General features: G+C 40.9%; 1 protein-coding gene across 6 annotated transcripts in view; it reads left to right on the forward strand.

Annotated features, from left to right (window-relative positions):
* The window catches only part of HMCN1 (hemicentin 1), a 291,595-nt gene that overhangs the window by 220,877 nt on the left and 49,846 nt on the right, over positions 1 to 20,872 (forward strand). For 5 of the 6 annotated variants that reach the window (XM_067535110.1, XM_067535114.1, XM_067535111.1 and 2 more), the window contains 8 exons: positions 910 to 1,034; positions 2,121 to 2,304; positions 2,495 to 2,592; positions 3,054 to 3,332; positions 4,004 to 4,200; positions 5,988 to 6,069; positions 14,363 to 14,499; positions 18,431 to 18,572. In XM_067535110.1, coding sequence (XP_067391211.1) covers positions 910 to 1,034; positions 2,121 to 2,304; positions 2,495 to 2,592; positions 3,054 to 3,332; positions 4,004 to 4,200; positions 5,988 to 6,069; positions 14,363 to 14,499; positions 18,431 to 18,572 — 1,244 coding nt within the window. The remainder of the gene's footprint in view (positions 1 to 909; positions 1,035 to 2,120; positions 2,305 to 2,494; positions 2,593 to 3,053; positions 3,333 to 4,003; positions 4,201 to 5,987; positions 6,070 to 14,362; positions 14,500 to 18,430; positions 18,573 to 20,872) is intronic. The other variant, XM_067535113.1, reaches the window with a different exon arrangement.

A 20,872-nucleotide genomic window follows, 5' to 3' on the forward strand; every position in this document is an offset into this window, starting at 1 on the left:
TCAAGGCATAGGCAGAAGAATTTTAAAGCCATGAGCCTGAAAAACCTTACTTTAGTAAGTGAGATTGATCCAGATGGACTAATGGGCCTTTTTTGTCCTTAATTTTTATAATTCTAGGATATTTCGTTAACTGTGTAGATTTGCTGCTCATCTGTATTGTTTTACATAATACATCTAGCTACCCAAATAGTGTTAAAGGTATTGTTTAGCTTCTCTTCTGCCTACTTCAGAATAAGTAGCTATACACAAAGTAGGTCTAATACATACCTGATTTGTGGACAATGGGCCAGAGCCTTGGGACCATCTGTTTGGTGTTGACACAGCTCAGGGTATGGAGGGCACAAATGTTGCTTGTAAGCCATCTTTATGCCTCTGCAATTGTGGGGCTACCAGGTCCAATGCAGAGGCACAATTTAGAGCACCTCCTGGGCCTATACCACCATATACACAAATCTGGGAAACTGATATGATATATTACTCTGAATTTTTATTTTTTATATGTTTTAAATATTTCAAAAATGTGCACATCATAACCTCAGGTTTCTCATTTAAATAGTTATTCCCATCAGGTGGGGTTAGGAGGTGGAAGCTGTATGTAGAAATACTCTGAGAATGATGGACACATTTTGACTGCAATTGGGATGGAGCTGAATCCAAATGGAAGCTAAACCACACAATACTTAAACCAGAACTTTAGAAAATACTTTCATATGAATAGATTTTTAAAAAATACTTCTTTCGGAGCTAAAATTTTGAATAGAGAAATAGATTTATAACTGAATTTCCATAGAAGGTGTGTGTGGGGGGGGTAACTTGATTTAAATGTACATGCTAGCTGTTTATTTACATTTGCATATTTGCATATGCCCTGGAAAATAAACTCATTGTATTTTATGACCTTTTTCACAGAGTGACTCCAGATGGCAGCACCTTAAACGTTTTTGGAGCACTCACATCTGATATGGGAAAATACACTTGTGTGGCTACTAATCCTGCAGGAGAAGACGACCGAATTTTCAATTTGAATGTATATGGTGAGTTTTTAAATGTGACAAACTGAAGACTGACTTATTATCCTGACTTGGTTAGCACTCACATGATAGGGCCAAGAAAAGAATGTCTGTGTAGTCCTACATATCATATTCATGTGTAGTGTATTAATGTGGATATCATAGTGGTTATTTATAACGTACTGTAGAGGGCCAAAATGATTGAAACCATTGCTGACTAATATATTTTGGGATAAACAGAAGTCAATTCCTATAGTATATTCCACAACAACAAAAAATCCACCCAAAATGACTTTCTTGTGTGTGGAGAGACACATCATTACTCCAGTTTTATGCCATTTTAGCTCAATTAATCTCAGTCAAATTATGCCCTCTTAAAATTAGAGTAACACAGAAGGGAAGCCAGTTATAAACTTTGTTTCACTCAGGATTTAAATTAATCCCAGCAATAATCTGAAAGAATTTTGGACCAAATCCTCCTGTTTTAAACAGGATGTTCCAACGGAGGGCAGTAAGACTAATCCTATTCTACGTAGCAGAGCGTGTAGCCATTTACACCTATAAAAATGGGCATCAGTGCTACCAGTTCTGCTTCCGGGAGTATTTTACACTGATTTGGCACGGGGGTGAATGACTACCCCAGAAGCAGGACTGGGGAGAATCAGGACCAACAGGATTACTTGTGTGAGTAAGGCCAACGTATATGATCCTTCATAATGAATAAATGAATAAAAGAATGAATAAACCTCTAGTGGGACAATATGGCACCATGTACCTGTGGTTTGATCAATTGTGGTGTAGTCGGCATGCAATTTCTGTTAATCTAATCTAAGTAAATATTATTGTATCAACTTGATTTTTAAATATGTAAAATTATATGTAAAATAGGCGTGGCCCAGTTACTAATATCAGAGAGTCTATGGTTGCAAAGTTTAGGCTCCTTGTTCTTGTTGGAATCTTGTGGGAATGTTTTATGTGAGATTCTTACTTTTGGTTAGGATAGCAATACCAACATCTTGCAGTACAGGACAAGGTGAGCTACAGCTAGAACAGGAATAATTTTGAATAGTCAATTTTAACACCTCTCTTCTTCAACTGTTACGTAATTAGTTCCACCAGCAATAGCTGATAATAAAGATGAAGCAGAGAAGCTAACTGCCCTACTTGATGCCTCCATAAACATTGAATGTACTGCTGTTGGCACCCCACCACCCCAAATAAACTGGCTTAAGAATGGACTTCCTCTCTCTATTTCATCCCAGATCAGGTTGTTGTCCGCTGGACAGATTCTCAGGTAAGTTTTTAATTATCTAAAGCATATAAGCTAAATTCCGCCCTTAGCTACCCCTAGTGCAACTCAACTGATATTGGTGTAGGCAAGGGTAGAATTTGGCCCTTTGCAACTGTACTCTGCCATTCAAAGTGGAGCAATGCTTTCCATGTGGTAGGCTTGTGTGAGATAACTACAGCTGTGTTCTTTTCAGAATTGTGAGAGCTCAGATGTCTGATGTTGGTGTGTACACTTGTGTAGCATCTAACAGAGCTGGAGTGGATAATAAACACTATAATCTTCAAGTTTATGGTAAGTTCCTTTGTGATATTAAGTGAAAAAAGTTGCATTATGTAGTTAATTTTCTAAATGTAATAGTAGAAGGGTAGAAATCTTCCCCGATTGAAATTATCTGCATAATTGAGAAGATTTTGGCTTTCAGGGGACAAATTCTGTTTATTTTCTTACCAACACAAAATTAAAGACTTCACTAAGTGAATCTTCTGCAGATGCTTAGAAACTTTCAGTTTTACTAAAATTTTTGTAAGGAAAGAAGAGTAAAACCCTCTCCTTTTTTTGGCTCAGATAACGTGTGGTAGACTTTTTTTGTTTGAATAAAAGTGGTGCATTATTTCTAGTTGAATTGTAATGCACACACTAACACCACAAGTGTAAAAAACCTAGAAAATTTAATTGCTTAACAGGGCATTTATTTTATGTTAAGAATTAGTGTTTGACTGTATTCCATAGTGATCATATCTGTTACTCCATAGTGCCACCAAGCATGGACAATCCAGGAGAAATAGAGGAATTGACTATTGTAAAAGGCAATCCAGCCTCTATGATGTGCTTTACTGATGGCACCCCTACCCCCAATATATTATGGCTTAAAAATGGACAACCCCTAAGCCTTGGAACACATCTGACTATAAGTAATCAAGGAATGATCCTTCATATAGCAGTGACAGACTCTGATGACACAGGCAGATTCACCTGTATAGCATCCAATGAAGCAGGAGAAGTCAGCAAGCACTTTACCCTAAAAGTGTTGGGTAAGTGTTAATTTTACATTCAAACAAGATGCAAGAGTATGCCTAACCTAGAGACAATAATTAAAAAGTCTTTAGAAATTTGGAACATTTTCAGGAAGCTGTGCTTGTGAGATGGTAGGATTAAAGGGATGAAACTTTGAGTGGACATGATGAAAATGTGTATGTTGGTATTTGAGTTTCTCCTAGATTTACAGGTAACAGAAACATGCTAAATATAAATCAGCATATTGATGTACAGAATAATTCACCTTAACCAGGTAACTTTGGTGTAACAGAAATTAAATTCAATGGGCTAGATCATCAGCTGGTGTAAACTGGCATAGCTTTGATGAGTTTACACTGATTTACAGCAGCTGAGGATCTAACACAAATTCTCTTGTACTGTGTAGTGTATTCCATCCAAGGATATCAAAACATTTTACACATACTAATTTAGTCTCACAACACTCATCTAAAAGAGGAAAATATGATTATACTGAGCTTATGTATTGCTAAACTGAGGCAGAGACAACTCATGTGAGTTGATCTATGTCACACAGCAAGTCAGTGACTGAGCCATGACTAAAACACATCATCTGGACTCTACTACTCTAATCAGGTGATTGCCTGTCATATTTTATAAATCTGAACTTTTATATTAGTAAAGAACACAAACTGTCTCCTTCTTGCAGAGCCCCCTCGTATCAATGGATCTGATCAACCAGAAGAGATATCTGTGGTTGTTAACAACCTACTGGAACTTTTTTGTATTTCTATTGGCAACCCAGTCCCCAAAATCACATGGATGAAGGATGGGCGCCCACTCCCACAGAATGATGATGTTCATGCCCTGAGAGGAGGAGAGATCCTTCAAATAGCCAGTGCTCAGGTGACTGACGTAAATAAAGCTTAGCTTTGTAAGTCCTACAGAGGCTTGCAGAGCTGGGTGGATCACCATTTTGATGGTGTGCTATGTCTACAGCCTGGTTTCAGGCAGGTTGTAATTGGCACAGCTCAGCTATGTCTTTGCTGCCACCACCAATGCAACCGTGGCTACACTGCTATTTATACTTGCACTAACTTGATGAGAGCTAGCATGAGTACTTGCACATGAACAGGAAATTAACACCCTTCGTTCGTAGTGCAGACATCGCTGTAGTCTTTAAACTATAACCCAGCATCATGCTAGGAGGCACTGTACCATCCCTCTATTTGATATAAAGCCAGGGACCTGACAACCTGTGGTCATTAATGAACCTGCAACACTTTTCAGCAGAGTAGGAGAGTTAGTCAGTTTGACCTGGTCAAATTCTAAACTGGGTAATTACATTCTGCCTATGCAAAATTCCCCCTGCATTTGCAGCTGGTCAAGATACATTTCACTTTCTGCCGCAGTGTTTTGAACCCTGACCCTGCTGCAGTTGCTTGGTACCATAGTGATTTGGCACTTCCCACTCCTTGCCCCAGAGTCAAATTCACTCCAGAACCCCTTGAACTGCCTTCAGTGGAGCTTCATGAGACAGGAGGGCAGACAGCACAGGGGACTCTGGTGTGTATCTTTCCCTTCTGTCTTGATTTGTATCTACCCTGCTACCCCTCCTTTTTGGCTCTTCTTTCTGCCTAGTTTTTTGTTTTTCTTATATCATCTGTGATCCCTTCCTCCTTGTTTTATACATGGATGGACCACAGAGGCAATCTAATGAGGCTGTACAACCATTTGTATAGGAACTAGGAAAGAAATGGTCTGAGACACAAATAAAGAGAAATTTCAAACCAGCTCAGACAGCTTAAACTGAGACTTAAAAAAAATTCCTAGAAAGCTTCAACTAAAACCACATATCCTATTTACTATGAGGATACCTGGACTTCAACTTCGTAGTTCATCATGCAGTATCATGGGAGGAGTTGGACAAAGAAAGACCCAGACTAACTTTTCGTTATTGCTAATATGGTAAATTTCCCCCTCTTCCCCGTGTGACTTTACATGGAATAATTTATGGGAAGCAGAAGGTATAAAGATGTTACTAAATATTTGAGAACTCAAAGATTTCTTGGGGGTGGAAGGATACATTTTACAAGTGTAACTATTTAAAAGGCCAGATTGTGAGAGGCAACTGCATGGCTGTGCAGGAGCAGAGAGAGGAGAGAGCCAAAAACCTTGCAGCGGAGAAAGGGACTTTTCATAACAGCAATCGATGCATTCCCCATGCTCTGGAGAGCATAGACACTGTTAGTGCCATCTTCTCTCAGGGAGCAGGATGCCAAGAAAAGTTTGGGGAGGAGGCAGAGTCCTGTTTCCTCCCATCTGACTATACTGGCCCATGGTATGGGCTGATGCATTCAGAGAGCAATCTATTCCATCCTGATAGATTGTTCATTGGAAAGAGAATCAGCAGAAGAGACTGTATCTGCTTGAGGCACATTAGCCAGGGTGCTTTTTTTCTGGGGTGCTACAAAGGGTTGTAACCTGATGGCCTCAATCTACCCCCCAAAAATAGACAAGCTTTCAAGTATTGCTGGTTGCTAACTCTCCCAGGAATTGCTTGTCTGTTTTCTTGTTTCTCTTGTATTTTGTTTAACCACTCTCAGCTAATCAAAGACTACTTATTTTGCTGTTTTAATTGAATTGGTCCCATATTCTGGAGTTTCTACTAAAGTTATCTGGGTATTCTGTAGGTGGAAGACACAGGAAGATATACTTGTTTGGCATCTAGCCCTGCAGGAGATGATGATAAAGAATATCTAGTAAGAGTGCATGGTAAGTTTGATTTGGAAACAAACAATCAAAGCATTCCTTAGTGCAGTATTAGGCTTATAGTATTATTTACTGCTTTTTAAAGCTGGAAAAAGTTATGCAGTAAATAAGGGCTGACAAAGGCAAAAAACTGTTTGAGTACCATTTTCAGTGATCTTACCTTATTTTGGACTGCATCTGTCATCTCCTTCCTAGAACAAAAGATCCAAGGACTAGGTCCTAAGTAAGGACTTCCGTAACAAAGCAGACCTTTTTTGAAGGAAGTGGAATTGGTAGGACCACTTAAGGTTATTCAGCTATTAGTCCTTCCTTTTTTACAAATTAACTATTCTTAAATTAAAAAAGGAAAAGGATAAACAAATGAAAGGAAACGTATTTGAGATTACAAATCTGGTAGATAAATGTAACAGTGTTGGTGCAATATACTTAGATTTCTGTAAGGCATTTGACTGCATAATACATAACACTTTGATTAGGCAAAATCAACATGGCACATTAAATGGATTAAGAACTGGCTAACTGATAGGTGCCAAAATGTAATTGTAAATGGGGAATCATTGAGTAGGTGTGTTTCTAGTCGGGTCCTCCAAGGATCAATTCTTCACCCTATGCTATTTAACATTTTTAACAATGACCTGCAAGAAAACACAAAATCATCACTGATCAAGTTTGCAGATGTCACAGAGATTGGGGAGTGGTAAATAATGGAGAGAACAGGTCATGGATTCAGAGCTAACTGGATTGCTTGGTAAACTGGGCGCAAGCAAATAGTACGTGTTTCAATACTGTGACATGTAGCGTCACATAACTAGGAACAAAGAATGCATGCCATACTTACAAGGTGGGGGACTCTATCCTGGGAAAAGACTTGGGGATCATGTTGGATAATCAGCTGAATATGAGCTCCCAGTGTAACACTTTGGCCAAAGGGCTAAGGTGAATCTTGAGTAGGACTAAAAAGGTTATATAACTTCTGTTTTCTCCAATGATGTGACCACTCCTGGAATATTATGTCCAGTTCTGGTGTTCACACTTCAAGAAGTATTCTGGAAAAATTGGAGAGACTGCAGAAAAGAGCCATGAGGATGATTAAAGGATTTGAAAATCTGTCTTATAGTGAAAGACTCAAGGAGTTCAATCTGTTTAGTTTATCCAAACAGATTAAGGGGTGAATTGATCACAGTTCATAAGTACCTACCTGGGGAACAGATATTTGATAATGGGCTCTTCAAGCTAGCAAACAAAAATATAACACAATCCAATGACTGGATGTTGTAGCTACAAAAATTCAGACTAGAAATAAGGAGGAAATGTTTAAGAGTGAGGTTTATTGGCACAATTTACCAAGGGTCGTGGTGGATTCTCCGTCACTGGCAATTTCTAAATGTTTTTCTAGAAGATACGCACTAGGAATTATTTTGTGGAAGTTTTATGACCTGTGTTATACAGGAGGTCAGACTAGATGACCATAGTGGTCCTTTCTGGCTTTGGAATCTATAAATCTGTACACTGAGGGTCAGGAAAACAGAAGTAACAATACACCTTTTGAGAAAGCGGATATTCAATCAAGCGCAGATACTTAATGTTTGTATACAAAGTAATTATTCAGAACGTGGCACAATTATGATGGAACATTACAAACACAGTTATTTAAAACATAATATAAGAAATTATAATGGAAATCACAGTAACAGAAAGTTAGAGGAATTGATGTCCTTTGTCCATTTTCAATAAGACTGAGATAGAATAAACTGAAAAAAATAAACTTTCTTTGTTACTCTGATTTCCATTATAATTGCTTGTGTTATGTTTTAAATAAATATGTTATATTTATATTTTATAATAAAATAAAAAGAAATGGCAATTGAATCAGTATGTCAGTTCCTCTAGGTCTAGAATAGTCCTTAGATCTTATCAATCTAGTCTCTGAAGAATAAGACAATGCAAAATAATTTCCTCTCTGACCTAGGGAGAAAACTCAGTGTTAAATTACTATATGGTGGCAGAAGTAAGTTCACAAAAGATGTCTCAAAGCAGTCTTCTGCTTTGTGCAGACTTGCACAATTCTTCTTTGAGTAGTGTCCCTATGGGTGCTCCAATGTAGGTGTGTCTGCGTCCCTGCGCTACTGATCAGTGAACTTTGGTAGCTGTCCGTCCTGCCCACGCACGTGCTGCTCCCCGCTTACCATGAGGCTAGCCAATGAGTGTGGGCAATCCCCCCTCAGTTCCTTCTCAATCGCCCCTGGCTAGAGATGAAGTTAGGGTTGTCCATTCGCAAATCATTAACAATCTTAGAATTGATCATTTTAGCTTCTTTGAAAGCACTTTTTCTTTTTTTGGTTTGTTTACATTGTATTTTGGCCATTGCCTTAAAAAAAAAAGAAGAAGAAAAGAAAAGGATTTTGTCTTCCGTCAACCCCTGGTGGGGAGGACCCTCCTCAACAAGGGTATGCCTGGCGCCTAGGGCTTTAAAAAGTGCCTCAGTTGCAAGGAATCTATCCCAGTAACTGACTGGCACTTGCTATGAGTTCACTGCCTGGGAGAGAAACACATTACACAGAAGTGTGGTTTGTGTCAACAACTGATGACCAGATCGAGGAAGGTCGGAGAACCGAGGCTAAAACCTTACTCATGGAGTCAACCCTTTAACCTTCAGAGTCCCAGTGGGAACCCCTCATTACAACCCTCCACTTCAAAGAGAATGAGCTCAGAGAGATGCCTATGGGCCTCTCTAAGAAAAGGCCCAATGGCACCAAAGCTGTTTAGATAGACCAGGGCATGTGTGGTACTGAACCAACAGGAGAAATCGGAATGTCTAAAGACCCGATGGGCACAGGCAAAGAAGCACTGGTACCATGGGGTCATGAGGAACATAGAAGATCCACCCCAGGGAAGGTTCTGTCAGTATGGTCACCAACATCGGTACCTCTAACAACACACCAGGCACCGATGGACCCTGCTATTGGGTCCACATCTCGAACTCTGTTGGTATAAGCTTCTCGGCACTGACAACTTCCGCTGGTATCAACACCCTCTGCACTGACAGATTTCCAGTGCAAGATGGATCTTTCAGAGTTCAATGCACTGGACTCTCCTCTGCTCAGTACCGGGGCCATGGCACTGAGTTCACCCAGAGTTCACCTTGGCTCAGTGATGACCTCTTGCCATGAATTGCCCTTTTTGTTGTCAGAATCAGAAAGTGAGCAAGAAGACCTAGCTTCCCAATGCTCTTCTCACCCACCATATAGAGCCCAGTTTCATTATGGTCACTGGGCATATCACCCCTCTGACTCACAGCCTCACTGGTTTGGGCAACCATGGTACCAACCACGGTTACCTTCCCACCATAATGACCATACTGGGACCCCTAACAGGCCCAAAGGCAACAAGCCTTCATCACCTCTAGTGTGGTCTATCAACGGCTGAGGAAGTATCTTCGTTTGGCCACTGCCTCAAGGGAATCTGAGCTCCCCAAGCAGGCAAGGATAGAATCAGAGGCTGAAATTGAGGAGGAAGTCATTCCTCCAACCCATATCTCCAACGCCAGATGAAACAGTGATGCTCCCCTCCCCCCCATCCATGGTGTACGAATTTAAACTGTTCCAAGATGTGGCACAGAGGCACTCAAAATACCTTTGCAAGAGGTGTCTGAACTAGTGGATGTTATACATGCTCTTCCTCTTCCAGAGTGGCCCTTCCTATTAATTAATTAATAAGGCTACACTGGACTGCACCAAGGGGTTATGGCAGACCCCCATGTCCGTCCTACCAATTTGTAAGAGGGCAGACAAGAAATATTATGTGCCAGCAAAGGACATGGCATTTCTGTTCTCACACCTGCCTCCCAATTTGATCATTGTGGACACAGTGAACTCTAAAGGTCGCCAACATCAATTTAAGTGCATTCCTTATGACCAGGACTGGAAGCGCCTAGACCTCTTTGGCAGGAAGTTTTACTCCTCAGCCACCCTCCAATTCAGAGTGGCGAAATATCAAGCCTTGTGGGCTAAATATGATTATCAGAACTATCTGAAGCGTAGTTCTTTTATTGAACAGCTCCCTGATTCTCACAAGGACCAATTCAAAGCCTTGGTTAATGAGGGCCAGCTGGTGGCAAAAATGTCTCTCCAGTCTGCACTTGATGCAGCTGACATAGTGGCGCATTCTATTTTGATTGCCATTGTGTTGAGATGGGCCCCATAGCTTCATCTATCTGGCTTCCCCAAGGAGGTCCAAACAACAGTGGATGACTTCCATTTTCAGGGGACGAAATTATTTGCTGAAAAGACTGATGCCTTCCTCCACATGTTAAAGGATTTAATGGCCTTTAAAAGACAAAAAATATGATTCCTTGGGATCTATACAACTAAGTATAAAAGAAAATGCAGCTTTCAGCCACCATTCAAGCCTTACTCACAATACTCATTCCAATATCAGTCTTAATATGCACACAGAGATCATATGAACCCCATGGGGAAGAAGCCCAGGTTCCCCAGGCGAAAGATGCTGGGATCTCAGCAAACTTCCTCTCAGCCCTCCACCTCAAAGAGATAGTTTTGATTGATTGGTTGAGGTGCCCATAGAACACTCTCCTCACTTCATGCTGGAAGACTCCACCCATCCCTTCAGAGACCATCTCACCCCGTTCTGCAGCACCAGGGAACGGATAACCTCCGACAGATAGGTGCTGGATATCATCCAAGATACTCCATTTCTCCTTCCTCCCCACTCCCAAACACCCTTTCCAATCCCTCTTCAGGGACCTTTCTCATGAAAGCCTGCTACATCAGGAGATAAATCACCTCCTAAGCGTAGGAGCCATCGAGCCAGTGCCCACACATCCTAAGAGACAGAGGTTTCTACTCTCATTACTTCCTGATACCAAAGAAAAAGGGGGTTGAAGACCCATACTGACCTCAGAGCGCTCAACAAGTTTATCAAGGCTCAGAAGTTCAAGATGGTTACATTATCGATCATTCCAGTATTAGAATAAGGAGACTGGTTCTTGGCCCTCGACTTTCAAGATGCATATTTTCATATCTCAATCATACTGAGCCACAGACTTTGCATCAGGTTCACACTTGGCCAAGATCACTACCAATACAAAGTACTCCCTTTTAGCATCTCATCGGCCCCCAGAGTATTCTCCAAGGTCCTCTTAGTAGTGGTGGCCCATTTATGCTCTCAAGGCATCATGATTTATCCTTATCTGGATGACTGCCTTCTCAGGGCACGTCCTTCGCAGAAGCCCATCGAGTCACCCAGACTACACTGTACCTGTTTCAGAATCTGGGCCTATAGATCAATGAACAAAAGTTGACTTTAACACTGATACAGAGGCTAGAATTCATTGCAGCTGACCTTGACTCCACTCAGGAAAAGGCACTCCTCCCATATAACAGATTTCTCAGTCTCTCCTCATTGACAGTACAATTCAGCCCCCAAATTTCAGCCAGACATTGCCTCCAGCTCCTTGGGTATGGGGCTGTGGGCACATCTGTTATTGCTTATGCCAGACTATGCATGAGAGGCCTCCAAGCATAGTTCATTTTGGTTTACAGGCCAAACAGACAATATAAGCACAACATAAGCAAACTATTCTCGATGCCCACTAGGGTTAGACTGGTGAAAGAATCCAGTAAACATGTGTGGGAATCCCCTTTGTTCAGTCTTCCCCCCTCTACTCCTGGCCACCGATGCATCCCTCATAGGATGGGGTGGGCATCTCAATAGTTGTACAATACAGGGCAAATGGTCTCCAGCTGAGACATGACTCCATATCAAACTGCTCAAACTCAGAGCAGTTTGAAACGCATGTGTTTACTTCCTCCCGCTGATCAAAGACACACACACAAGGGTCATGACGGACAACATGGCCCGCATGTATTATATTATATAAACCATCAGGGAGGCGCCAGGTCTCACTCCCTGTGCATAGAAGCACAAAAACTATGGAACTGGTGCACCTCCCGCAATATCTTAATATCAGCAGACTACTTATCAGGCATACACAACACAACTGCAGACAGACTCAGTTGCAAATTCCTACATGACCAAGAATGGCAGATAGATTTGATGGTACTTCACAATGTATTTCAACAATGGTAATAAACCTGTTCACTACTTCCTAGAACAAGAAATGTCCACAATACTGCTCCAGAGCAGGGATCAGATGACACTCCATGGGAGATGCTTTTCTCCTTCCATGGGACAAGGGCCTCCTTTACACTTTTCCCCCATTATCTCTGATACTGAAGGTCCTATTGAAAGTGCAAAACGAAATATCAAACATCATGCTGATTTCTCCCACCTGACCCAGATAGACATGGTACTCTTACTTGTCACAGCTGGCACTATGTCCACCTATGACTCTTTCAATAACTTCTTACTTTCAATTTCAGAATGAGAGGTGCATTCTCCATCCCAACCTGCGGATTCTGTGACTCAAAGCCTGTCTTCTTCATGATTCCAGCACATAGAGACCTCTTGCTCTGAGGAGGTACAGGAGATGTTATTGCACAGTAGGAAAGGAGCTACTCACCATACCTATCTACAGAAATAGAAGAGATTTTGGTTTTGTTCCCAGTCCTCAGGCATCATCCTTAATACATCCACCCTACTGGTGATCTTACACTACCTGTTGACTCTCAAGAAATCAGGTCTCTCCGTCAGTTCACTGAAAGTTCATCTCGTTGCAACTGCAACCTTCCATGAGCAGGTAGAAGGTACTCAATCTTTTCACATCCTACTACGAAGAGGTTTCCCAAAGGCATAATGAAACTTTTCCCGTAATCCAGATTTCCCACTCCTCAATGGGATCTCAAACTAGTATTCAAAGATCTGACTAGGTCACCATTTGAACCCATGGCCACTTGTTCATTAACTCATCTTTCCATGAAGACGGCGTTCCACATTGCCATCACCTCTTCAAGAAGGATTGGAGAAATAGTGGCTCTGATGAGGCATCCCTCTTTCATTGTGTTCTTCCTTGAGAAGGTCATGCTTAGACCACATCCAAAGTTCAGTCCCAAGGTGACTTTCGCATTTCACATAAATCAGTCTATTCTGCTTCCAGCCTTTTATCCCAAACCTCACTAGGATAATAGGGAAGCCATCCTCCGTACATTCAATGTGTGGAGAGCATTGGCCTTCTATTTGGACAGGACAAGAGCCTTCAGAAAATCTCTGAGACTCTTCCTCTCCATTGCAGATAGGTCAAAAGGTACAGCAATTTCAGCACAGAGACTCTCTAAGTGGGTCTTAGGCTGTATTAAACTCTGTTACCAACTGTATAACATAACACCGCAATTTTCAATATGCACACAATCTATGAGGTCAGGCTCCTCATCCATCGCCTTCTCCAAGGGTACCATTACATCAGAAATGTGCAGAGCAGCTACCTGGGCATCTGCACAGACCTTTTCAGACCACTATGCCATCCTGGGGGATTTGGCTGCTGACACCAGATTCGGTGCCACAATACTTTCATCCATATCAGACTTGACTCTGAAGTCCTAGTCTCCAGTGATGGGCTCTGCTTGGGAGTCACCTACGGTGGAGCATCCATAGGGACACTACTCGAAAAAGAAGTCACTCACTTTGTGCAGTAACTATGGTTCTTCGAGCTATGTGTCCCTGTGGGTGCTCCCCAACCCACCATCCTCCCCTCTAGTTCAGAGTTCTATTAGTTGACACTGTGGTGGTGAAGGAACTGAGGAGGGATCATCTGTGCACGCTGGCCAGCCTCATGGCAGGTGGGAAGCAGTGCATGCACAAGTGGGACAAACTATTACCCAAGTTCTCCAATCAGCAGAGCAGGGACACAGACACACTCACAGTGGAGAACCCATAGGGACAAGCATCTCGAAGAACCATCGTTACTGCACAAGCTGAGTAACTTCTTCCTACATGAACATAGCGAAGAATTTGTATCCAGTCAAGGTTCTGCTTATCCAGTGAATGACAGATCATATATGAATCTGTTGATGAAGAGGGTTATGGAGCTTGAGGTATCCTGACTTCATCTGAGTAAGTGCTGGTTTCTTCAGAGAACGGACTTTCAACTGATTTCTGTCAATTAGTGGTTTGTGATGTGTGGTTTTAGGAAGTGGATTGTGACTAGTCAAATGCCAGACTTGATATTGGCAATGAAAAGCAAAACCAATTAATTGCACTGTTGCTCTGCTGGTATACCCCAAAACCTTGTTTGAGAATTACACTGGGATTCTGTCCATAGAAATGTTTTAATTAAAGCTCATATTTGTCACGCTTTTCTTATTCTTTATTTTTTTAACAGTTCCCCCTAACATTGCTGGCACCAGAGGGCCGCAGGATTTCACTGTGCTGCAGAACAGACAAGTTATATTGGAGTGCAAGTCAGATGCAGTGCCGCCTCCTACAATCACATGGCTTAAAGATGGAGAACTTTTACAGGTACATTTGCTATGTTGTTTTCACAAATCTGTCACATCTTTGCATTCTGCACAAAGTGCATGAACCTTAATTTCTGATTCCACTCACTTGCTTCTACAGCACAGTTGAGTTGTGGTCCTTTGAGTTCAAGAAAAGGTTGACTAGTTCTGGCCCAAATACAACTTGACTTAAACAAGTATATGAAGATAGTGACCACATGAACTGGCCATCCCGCTGTTATTTGTTCTCTTTTCCTTTAGGGGGATCCCTTGCTCCTCCTGGATCATTTGAGCAATCCTAGAAGCCTTCGGTATACTCCTGAATGGCTTCCCAGGAAAGGTAGCTGAGAAAGACTACACTATACATTTACTTTGGGTATATTATGCATCCTCATATTCTAGTAACATTTAGAAAGGAAAGAATTTTCTTTAAATTGAAGAGAAATAACCTAATAAGTAGCTTACTTTAATCTCTGCTAACCACCACAATTTTGCACCAAATGCACCTATTGACTCAGAGTTTAATGCAGTGGCAGTGAGGCATCACATCCTTGGTTAAGTCAAAGGAACAAGAACGGAGTAGTTCAACAGGAGACTTTTTTATTACTCATCATCCATTGTAGTGACAGAAAGGGCACTGCTTCAATAATAGCTCTGGCAGTCACTGTACCTGAGATAAATACAGTTCCTTTGAGTGCTATTCCTTTGTGGTGTGTGGTTGATCGCTTAGGTCACCTAGTATTATTTCTGCTCCTTAATTGGATGACAAGCTTTTAGAAACAGGAGGCTGGAAAGAGGTTGAAAGAAAGCAGCATAAATGCTTTTGATATGAACCTTCCTGGAAAATTTGTATTTGCACAAGTCTTTGAGGCTTTTATTTTTGGTGAGAATTCTTATGAAAAAGAAAAGAAAAGAAAAACAATCACTCATACAAGTGTTTGCAGAAAACAAAAATTAAGAAGTGTTGTGAAAAGCATTGAAAGTTAATCACAGTTAATCACATGAACATTTAGGAATTATTTTTGAAGTAGTAACCAGCCCTACTATGAGCCCTGGAATTGAGCCCTTCAAGTTAGGGTTGAGGCATACTAGTTGGGCAGGATGATGATGCTTCCACTACTCTGCCCAATGTTTTATGGGTCAATAGAGGACTTGAGTCTGAAGAGCTATTTAGCACATCTCATCAGCACTACATTCACACGGTTCTAATAAAAGAGCCATGTAGTCCACACAAAGCTGTGTAAAAAAAATTGCTATATGATGTGGAACTACCAGATTTGGGTTTTCTTTATCCCCCACTACTCCTTCCATTCTTGAGTATAGTTATGTATAGTCTTTTTTTTTTTTTTTTTTAAATGTTGGAAGTCTGACTGGAGACAAATCACTTTTTATCTAATAAGAAAAAATGAGATGTTCCAGTTGTGTACATAATTAGTCAAATGCTTTCCTGTCCTCAAGGGAGCACAGTAATGCACTAATATTAAAGAAACATGGAGGAAGGTACAGCTGGTAATGGAAAGAGGGATTCCTCCATGGTGAATAATCCTCCTTTGTCTTGGGAAAAGTGAACAGTTTCATAATGAGGAGAGGGAAGTTTTTGGAAAATACCAATTTTGGACGGGACTGCTTCACCATTATTTTAATTTAAAATCATTGTTTTTAGCTATGCCCTCTTAGGAGCTTTTAAATGAAACTTCCTCCCCTACTAGTTTTGTCTTTTCCCATTGAACAAACTTCAATCTTCTCTCTTGTACTGTCTCTAACAGCAAAATCTTAAATCCTGTGCTTGTTTAATGGTATGTTTGTGCACCATTATCATCTCTGATAGCAGAACAAGAGGTGGATCTAACATTACTAGACTTCTAGGAATGGTATTCTTCCTTTTGGTTTGACTGAGAGATTTGGGTTCACAAGGAATGCAAGATCAGGCCATAAGTATTAATTAACAGATACCTTCAAGAGGCTTGATTCAAAGCCCATTGAAGTCCAGGGGAGTCTTTCCATTGACTTAATTGGGCTTTGAATCAGGCCCCAAAAGAGCAGTGGATTTTGCTTTTTAAAGATAGGACCCAGTGGAAGTTTATAATTAAAATAGTTTGGGGACTAAACTATAATTTTACTACCTTTGTTTTGTCATATATATGGTACTATATTTATTAAAAGTACTTAGTGCAATAACTGAATTCATTTTTCTCTCAATTATAGTATATGTTTCTAAAGTCATAGCAATTGTGCTGAAATATGTAGAGAAGCAAATACAAATATACAGAAAATACCAGTTATTACAAATAACTGCATTTAAGTAAACACTGCCCAAGGCCATGGCAATGGGAAGTGGCTTATTTCATTTCTAAGGCCCCAATGCTGCAATTTGTTCTGCATGGATGAACCCTGTGACTATGTTGGGGGAGGGAAGGGGGAGGACTGACTTCAGTGGGGCTATGTACTAGCCTGGAGTCCACCTGTAGAGAAGGAATTGCAGAATTGGAGCCTAAGTGTTGCTATCTTATGACTTTACCAGGAACTTTGCAATATTTGTTGTAGTTCGTAAAACCGTGACTTCTGCCATTAAGTGATTGATTACGTGAGAAACTCAACTTCTGTTAAAAACCAAAAACTAACAACAATGCGAGTTTCTAGCCCTTGAGGTTGTGGAGTGTAGCTTGCACATGTGACTAGTGCTCCCTAAAGGTTCAGAAACCATAAGACAAATTAAAGAACACCAAATTTAGTATTAAAAAAAAAAAAGCCCTCATGATTTTAAAGCCAGACTCAGGATGGTGTGGGCCTTGCCTCATAGTTTTGAACACTTGTAGTTGTCAATATTATATGTCACTAGTACAAATCTTGTCCAGATTGGCAGTGATCAAAAGCAATTCACGTCTACTGACTGTTTTTTGCACAATCTGTTTAACTCAATGTAGTGCCAGACAGACAGAAATCCATACCATGTCTGGCATCCTTTTGTCTCATTGTTGAGGCTGTTTGTTGCATAATGGAAATGATTCCTCTAGGTCACGGCTGTGGCACACTGAAAAAGCAGTGTGGGAAAGCTTTTATATCTTCCATCAGTGATGTGCCTGCATATGGATAAAAAATGCACTTCAATTTCATGCTGTGAAATTGCCATCTTACATGAAAACCAAAAAAACATTTATAATTAATTTATTTTGGTCACAAATTCTAATCCCTTATTCAAGCAAATGTCCTGAGTAAATGAATTCACGATTGAGTCTATAAATTGCAGTTAAAATTTTAAAACTCAATCAAATTTTCAGAGGCCTGGTCTACACTTACCTTCAAATTCGGCGGCAGTCAATGGGAATTATGCAAGCTACTCTGCGTAGCTTGCATAACTCCTGTCAACTTCGAAACTCCTCTTCTACGTGGCATTCTCACTGTGCTGTGCCACTTGAGGGGGTGGTTTTAACACATCGACTTCCGGATCAATTGAGCAGATCTTCACTGACCGCTTAATTGATCTGGATAGATTGATCTGATGGCAACAAATTTGCTGCCATCAGTGAAGATGTACTCTAAGAGAGGTAACTGAGCCTTATTTATCCTTGCATGCAGTGTTGTAGCTGTGTCGGTCCCAGGATGTTAGAGAGAGACAAGGTGGATGAGGCAATGTCTTTTATTGGACTACTGTTAGTGAGACAGACAAGCTTTTGAGCCTACACAAAGCTTTCCTTCAGGTCTGGGAAACTGCTCGAAAGCTTGTCTCTCTCAGCAACCGAAGTTGGTCCAATAAAAGATACTACCTCACCCACCATGTCTCCCTTATTTATCCTGGTAACTTCACTGAGGCCAATGAAGTTAAGCCAGCGATGAATTCAACCCATTATGTTCTTATAGCTACTCTTTCATGACTCTTATTACTTTACAACATGAATTTTCTGTACAATGGAAAACCATGATAAAATTAGTTCTATTTGTTGAACTTTTCTTAGACAACTCCTCGAGTCCGCATCCTATCCAGTGGCCGATATCTGCAGATCAATAATGCTGACCTAGGTGATACAGCAAGCTATACCTGTGTGGCAAGTAACATTGCAGGAAAAACTACCAGAGAGTTTGTGCTGACTGTAAATGGTAAAGATTCATTCTTAACTATTTTAATCTTTGCACAGTATTTCTGAGAGTTGAAAAAGATGGAATATGTTTACTAGACTTTTCACAACAAATAAGCATAAGTACAGTGATTATGTAAATATATTTATCCAAAAATACTGTAAAAAATGTTTTAGGATTGCCTGTGCAACTTTCATTTGGCCCCCTTATATGTTTATTATGAGAGTCTTTAATTACGATTGCATGCTGTCTTTTATGCAAAATGCCTGACTCATTCAGTTCAAAGGACAGGCTGTGCTCTAGAAATTCAACACGAGTCAGACATCTGTCATAGGAAATTTCAGCCTGAATGTTTTAAGTTTAGTAAAGCTATAAGCAACTGAAAAATGGAGAGCATTGGGCAACCTTAACTATAGATCTATCTACCTATACAGAGGGAAAATAAGTATTTTAAGTTCATACTATTCCATTTTGTCTTAAATAGTTATAGATACATGCATGAACAAAAATGAGGTAAGACTCTTTTCTATAAGAGATGGCTACAGGATTGTCTTTGGGTATTATGCATAAAGAAATGTTGTTCATGTTTCGGGGGGGGGAGGTGTTACTCTGCCCTCTGAATAAGTACTGAGGGAAAGCTCCACCATGGAGTTAGGAATACTGTCCTATTGGCAATACCATTTTTAGGCAAGTCATAAAAACAAGGTACTGATCACTTGTAGTCAATAAAGAACCCAAGGCAATTTCATAAGAATGTTAAAGAGGATGTCCTGGCATCCTAAACTGGGTAACTACATTCTACCAATCCAAGTTTCCCCTGAAACCTCTTCAGTTCCTGTCAAAGTGTTATGTAGTATTTCTGTGCACTGTCAGACAGATGCTGCATTTAGTCTAGGGCAGCGGTTCTCAACCAGTGGTACGCGTACTACCGGTGGTACTTCGAAGAAGGCTGGGTGGTACGCGAGCCGTACCACGCCGCTGAATCCACCGCCGAAAGTCCCCCCCCACCGCCGCCGAAAGTTCCCCCACCCTGCCGCCGCGAAACCCCGCTGCCGCCGAAAGTCCCCCCCACCCCCGCGAAACCCTGCCACCAAAAAGGGGCAAACGGCGGCAGGGTTTCGTCGGAGGGCATTGTTCCCCCCATGTAACCCTGCCGCCACCGAAAGTCCCCCCCCCTTTTTTTTTCCCGAGTGGTACTCGGGTCAGGCACAGTCAAGTCAAGTGGTACTTGACCTGACTGTACCTGACCCGAGTGGTACTCGGGTAAAAAAGGTTGAGAACCGCTGGTTTAGGGTGAGGGAGCTGCATTTCAGTGATTGATGAAATGATACATTTATCTATGGACTTGATATTTCATAATTTCAGGATTGCAAATGGGTGAACAGAACATAATTCCTACTACTAATAATAATCGTAACTAATAATAAAATAGGGGGTTGTCATCTCAGTAATAAGGTGATACTAGTGGGTTTTCCTATGTAGAAAATTGGAGCTAGAAGTGATACCAGGATTTCTGACACTTCGTTTGATGTTGATTAGGGCCAATATCCATAAAGGTATTCCACTGAAATCAGTGGCAGTTAGGAACCTAATGCCATTGTAGATCTCAGGTGAGGTGCTTTGCAGAGATGAGGCATTTGGTTTCCAGTGAGCAGTGTGATGGCTGAATTGCTTCTTTAGCATATTTTTCGGTTGATGCATGGAACAAAATAAATAAACAGCCCTGAAGAGAGGCTAAGCATTAGACCTTCCTGGCCCCATGTAAATTTTTCATGAAGATTGCTAACAAGGCCCAAGGTGTGTTTTGCCCTTTTTAAGACAGGGCCATACTACTGCAAGACATTGCAGTCTGCAAAGGCACAGATATTAATTTTGAGATACAGCTACCGGTGAAGGGTTAAGTCCTAATTTAAATCTCTCGTGCCAGTCAAAATCTTAGATTCAGTCCAAATGAACTGTTTGTGTGTAATAAAACATAGTATGGGACTGATAGTTAATCAATGATGGTCTCAATGTCCTACTTGATTTTCTCATTTTTAAAAGGTATCAAAGAATTTTAGAAATGTGGGCCTGGAAGGGACCTGAAGAGGTCATCTTGTCCATTCCCCTGTGCTAAAGCAGAATTAAATATATTTAGACCATCTCTTGTGCCATGTGCCAGCTCTAACAATCCAAGATCATTAGTAGATGGCACAGAAATCTACTATCTTTTTAATTTGTAAAAGATCAAAAGTTTTTCTTTAATTCCCCATTACAGCATACTAGCTTTCATGTATTGTATCAAATTTAAAGCAGCTTGTTTGCATGCTCATGGGTGGCAC

Source organism: Emydura macquarii, unplaced genomic scaffold, assembly GCF_026122565.2.
Source record: "Emydura macquarii macquarii isolate MOO-44397 ecotype Brisbane River unplaced genomic scaffold, CSIRO-AGI_Emac_v2 contig_3477, whole genome shotgun sequence".
In the NCBI taxonomy this organism is placed as follows: domain Eukaryota; kingdom Metazoa; phylum Chordata; order Testudines; family Chelidae; genus Emydura; species Emydura macquarii.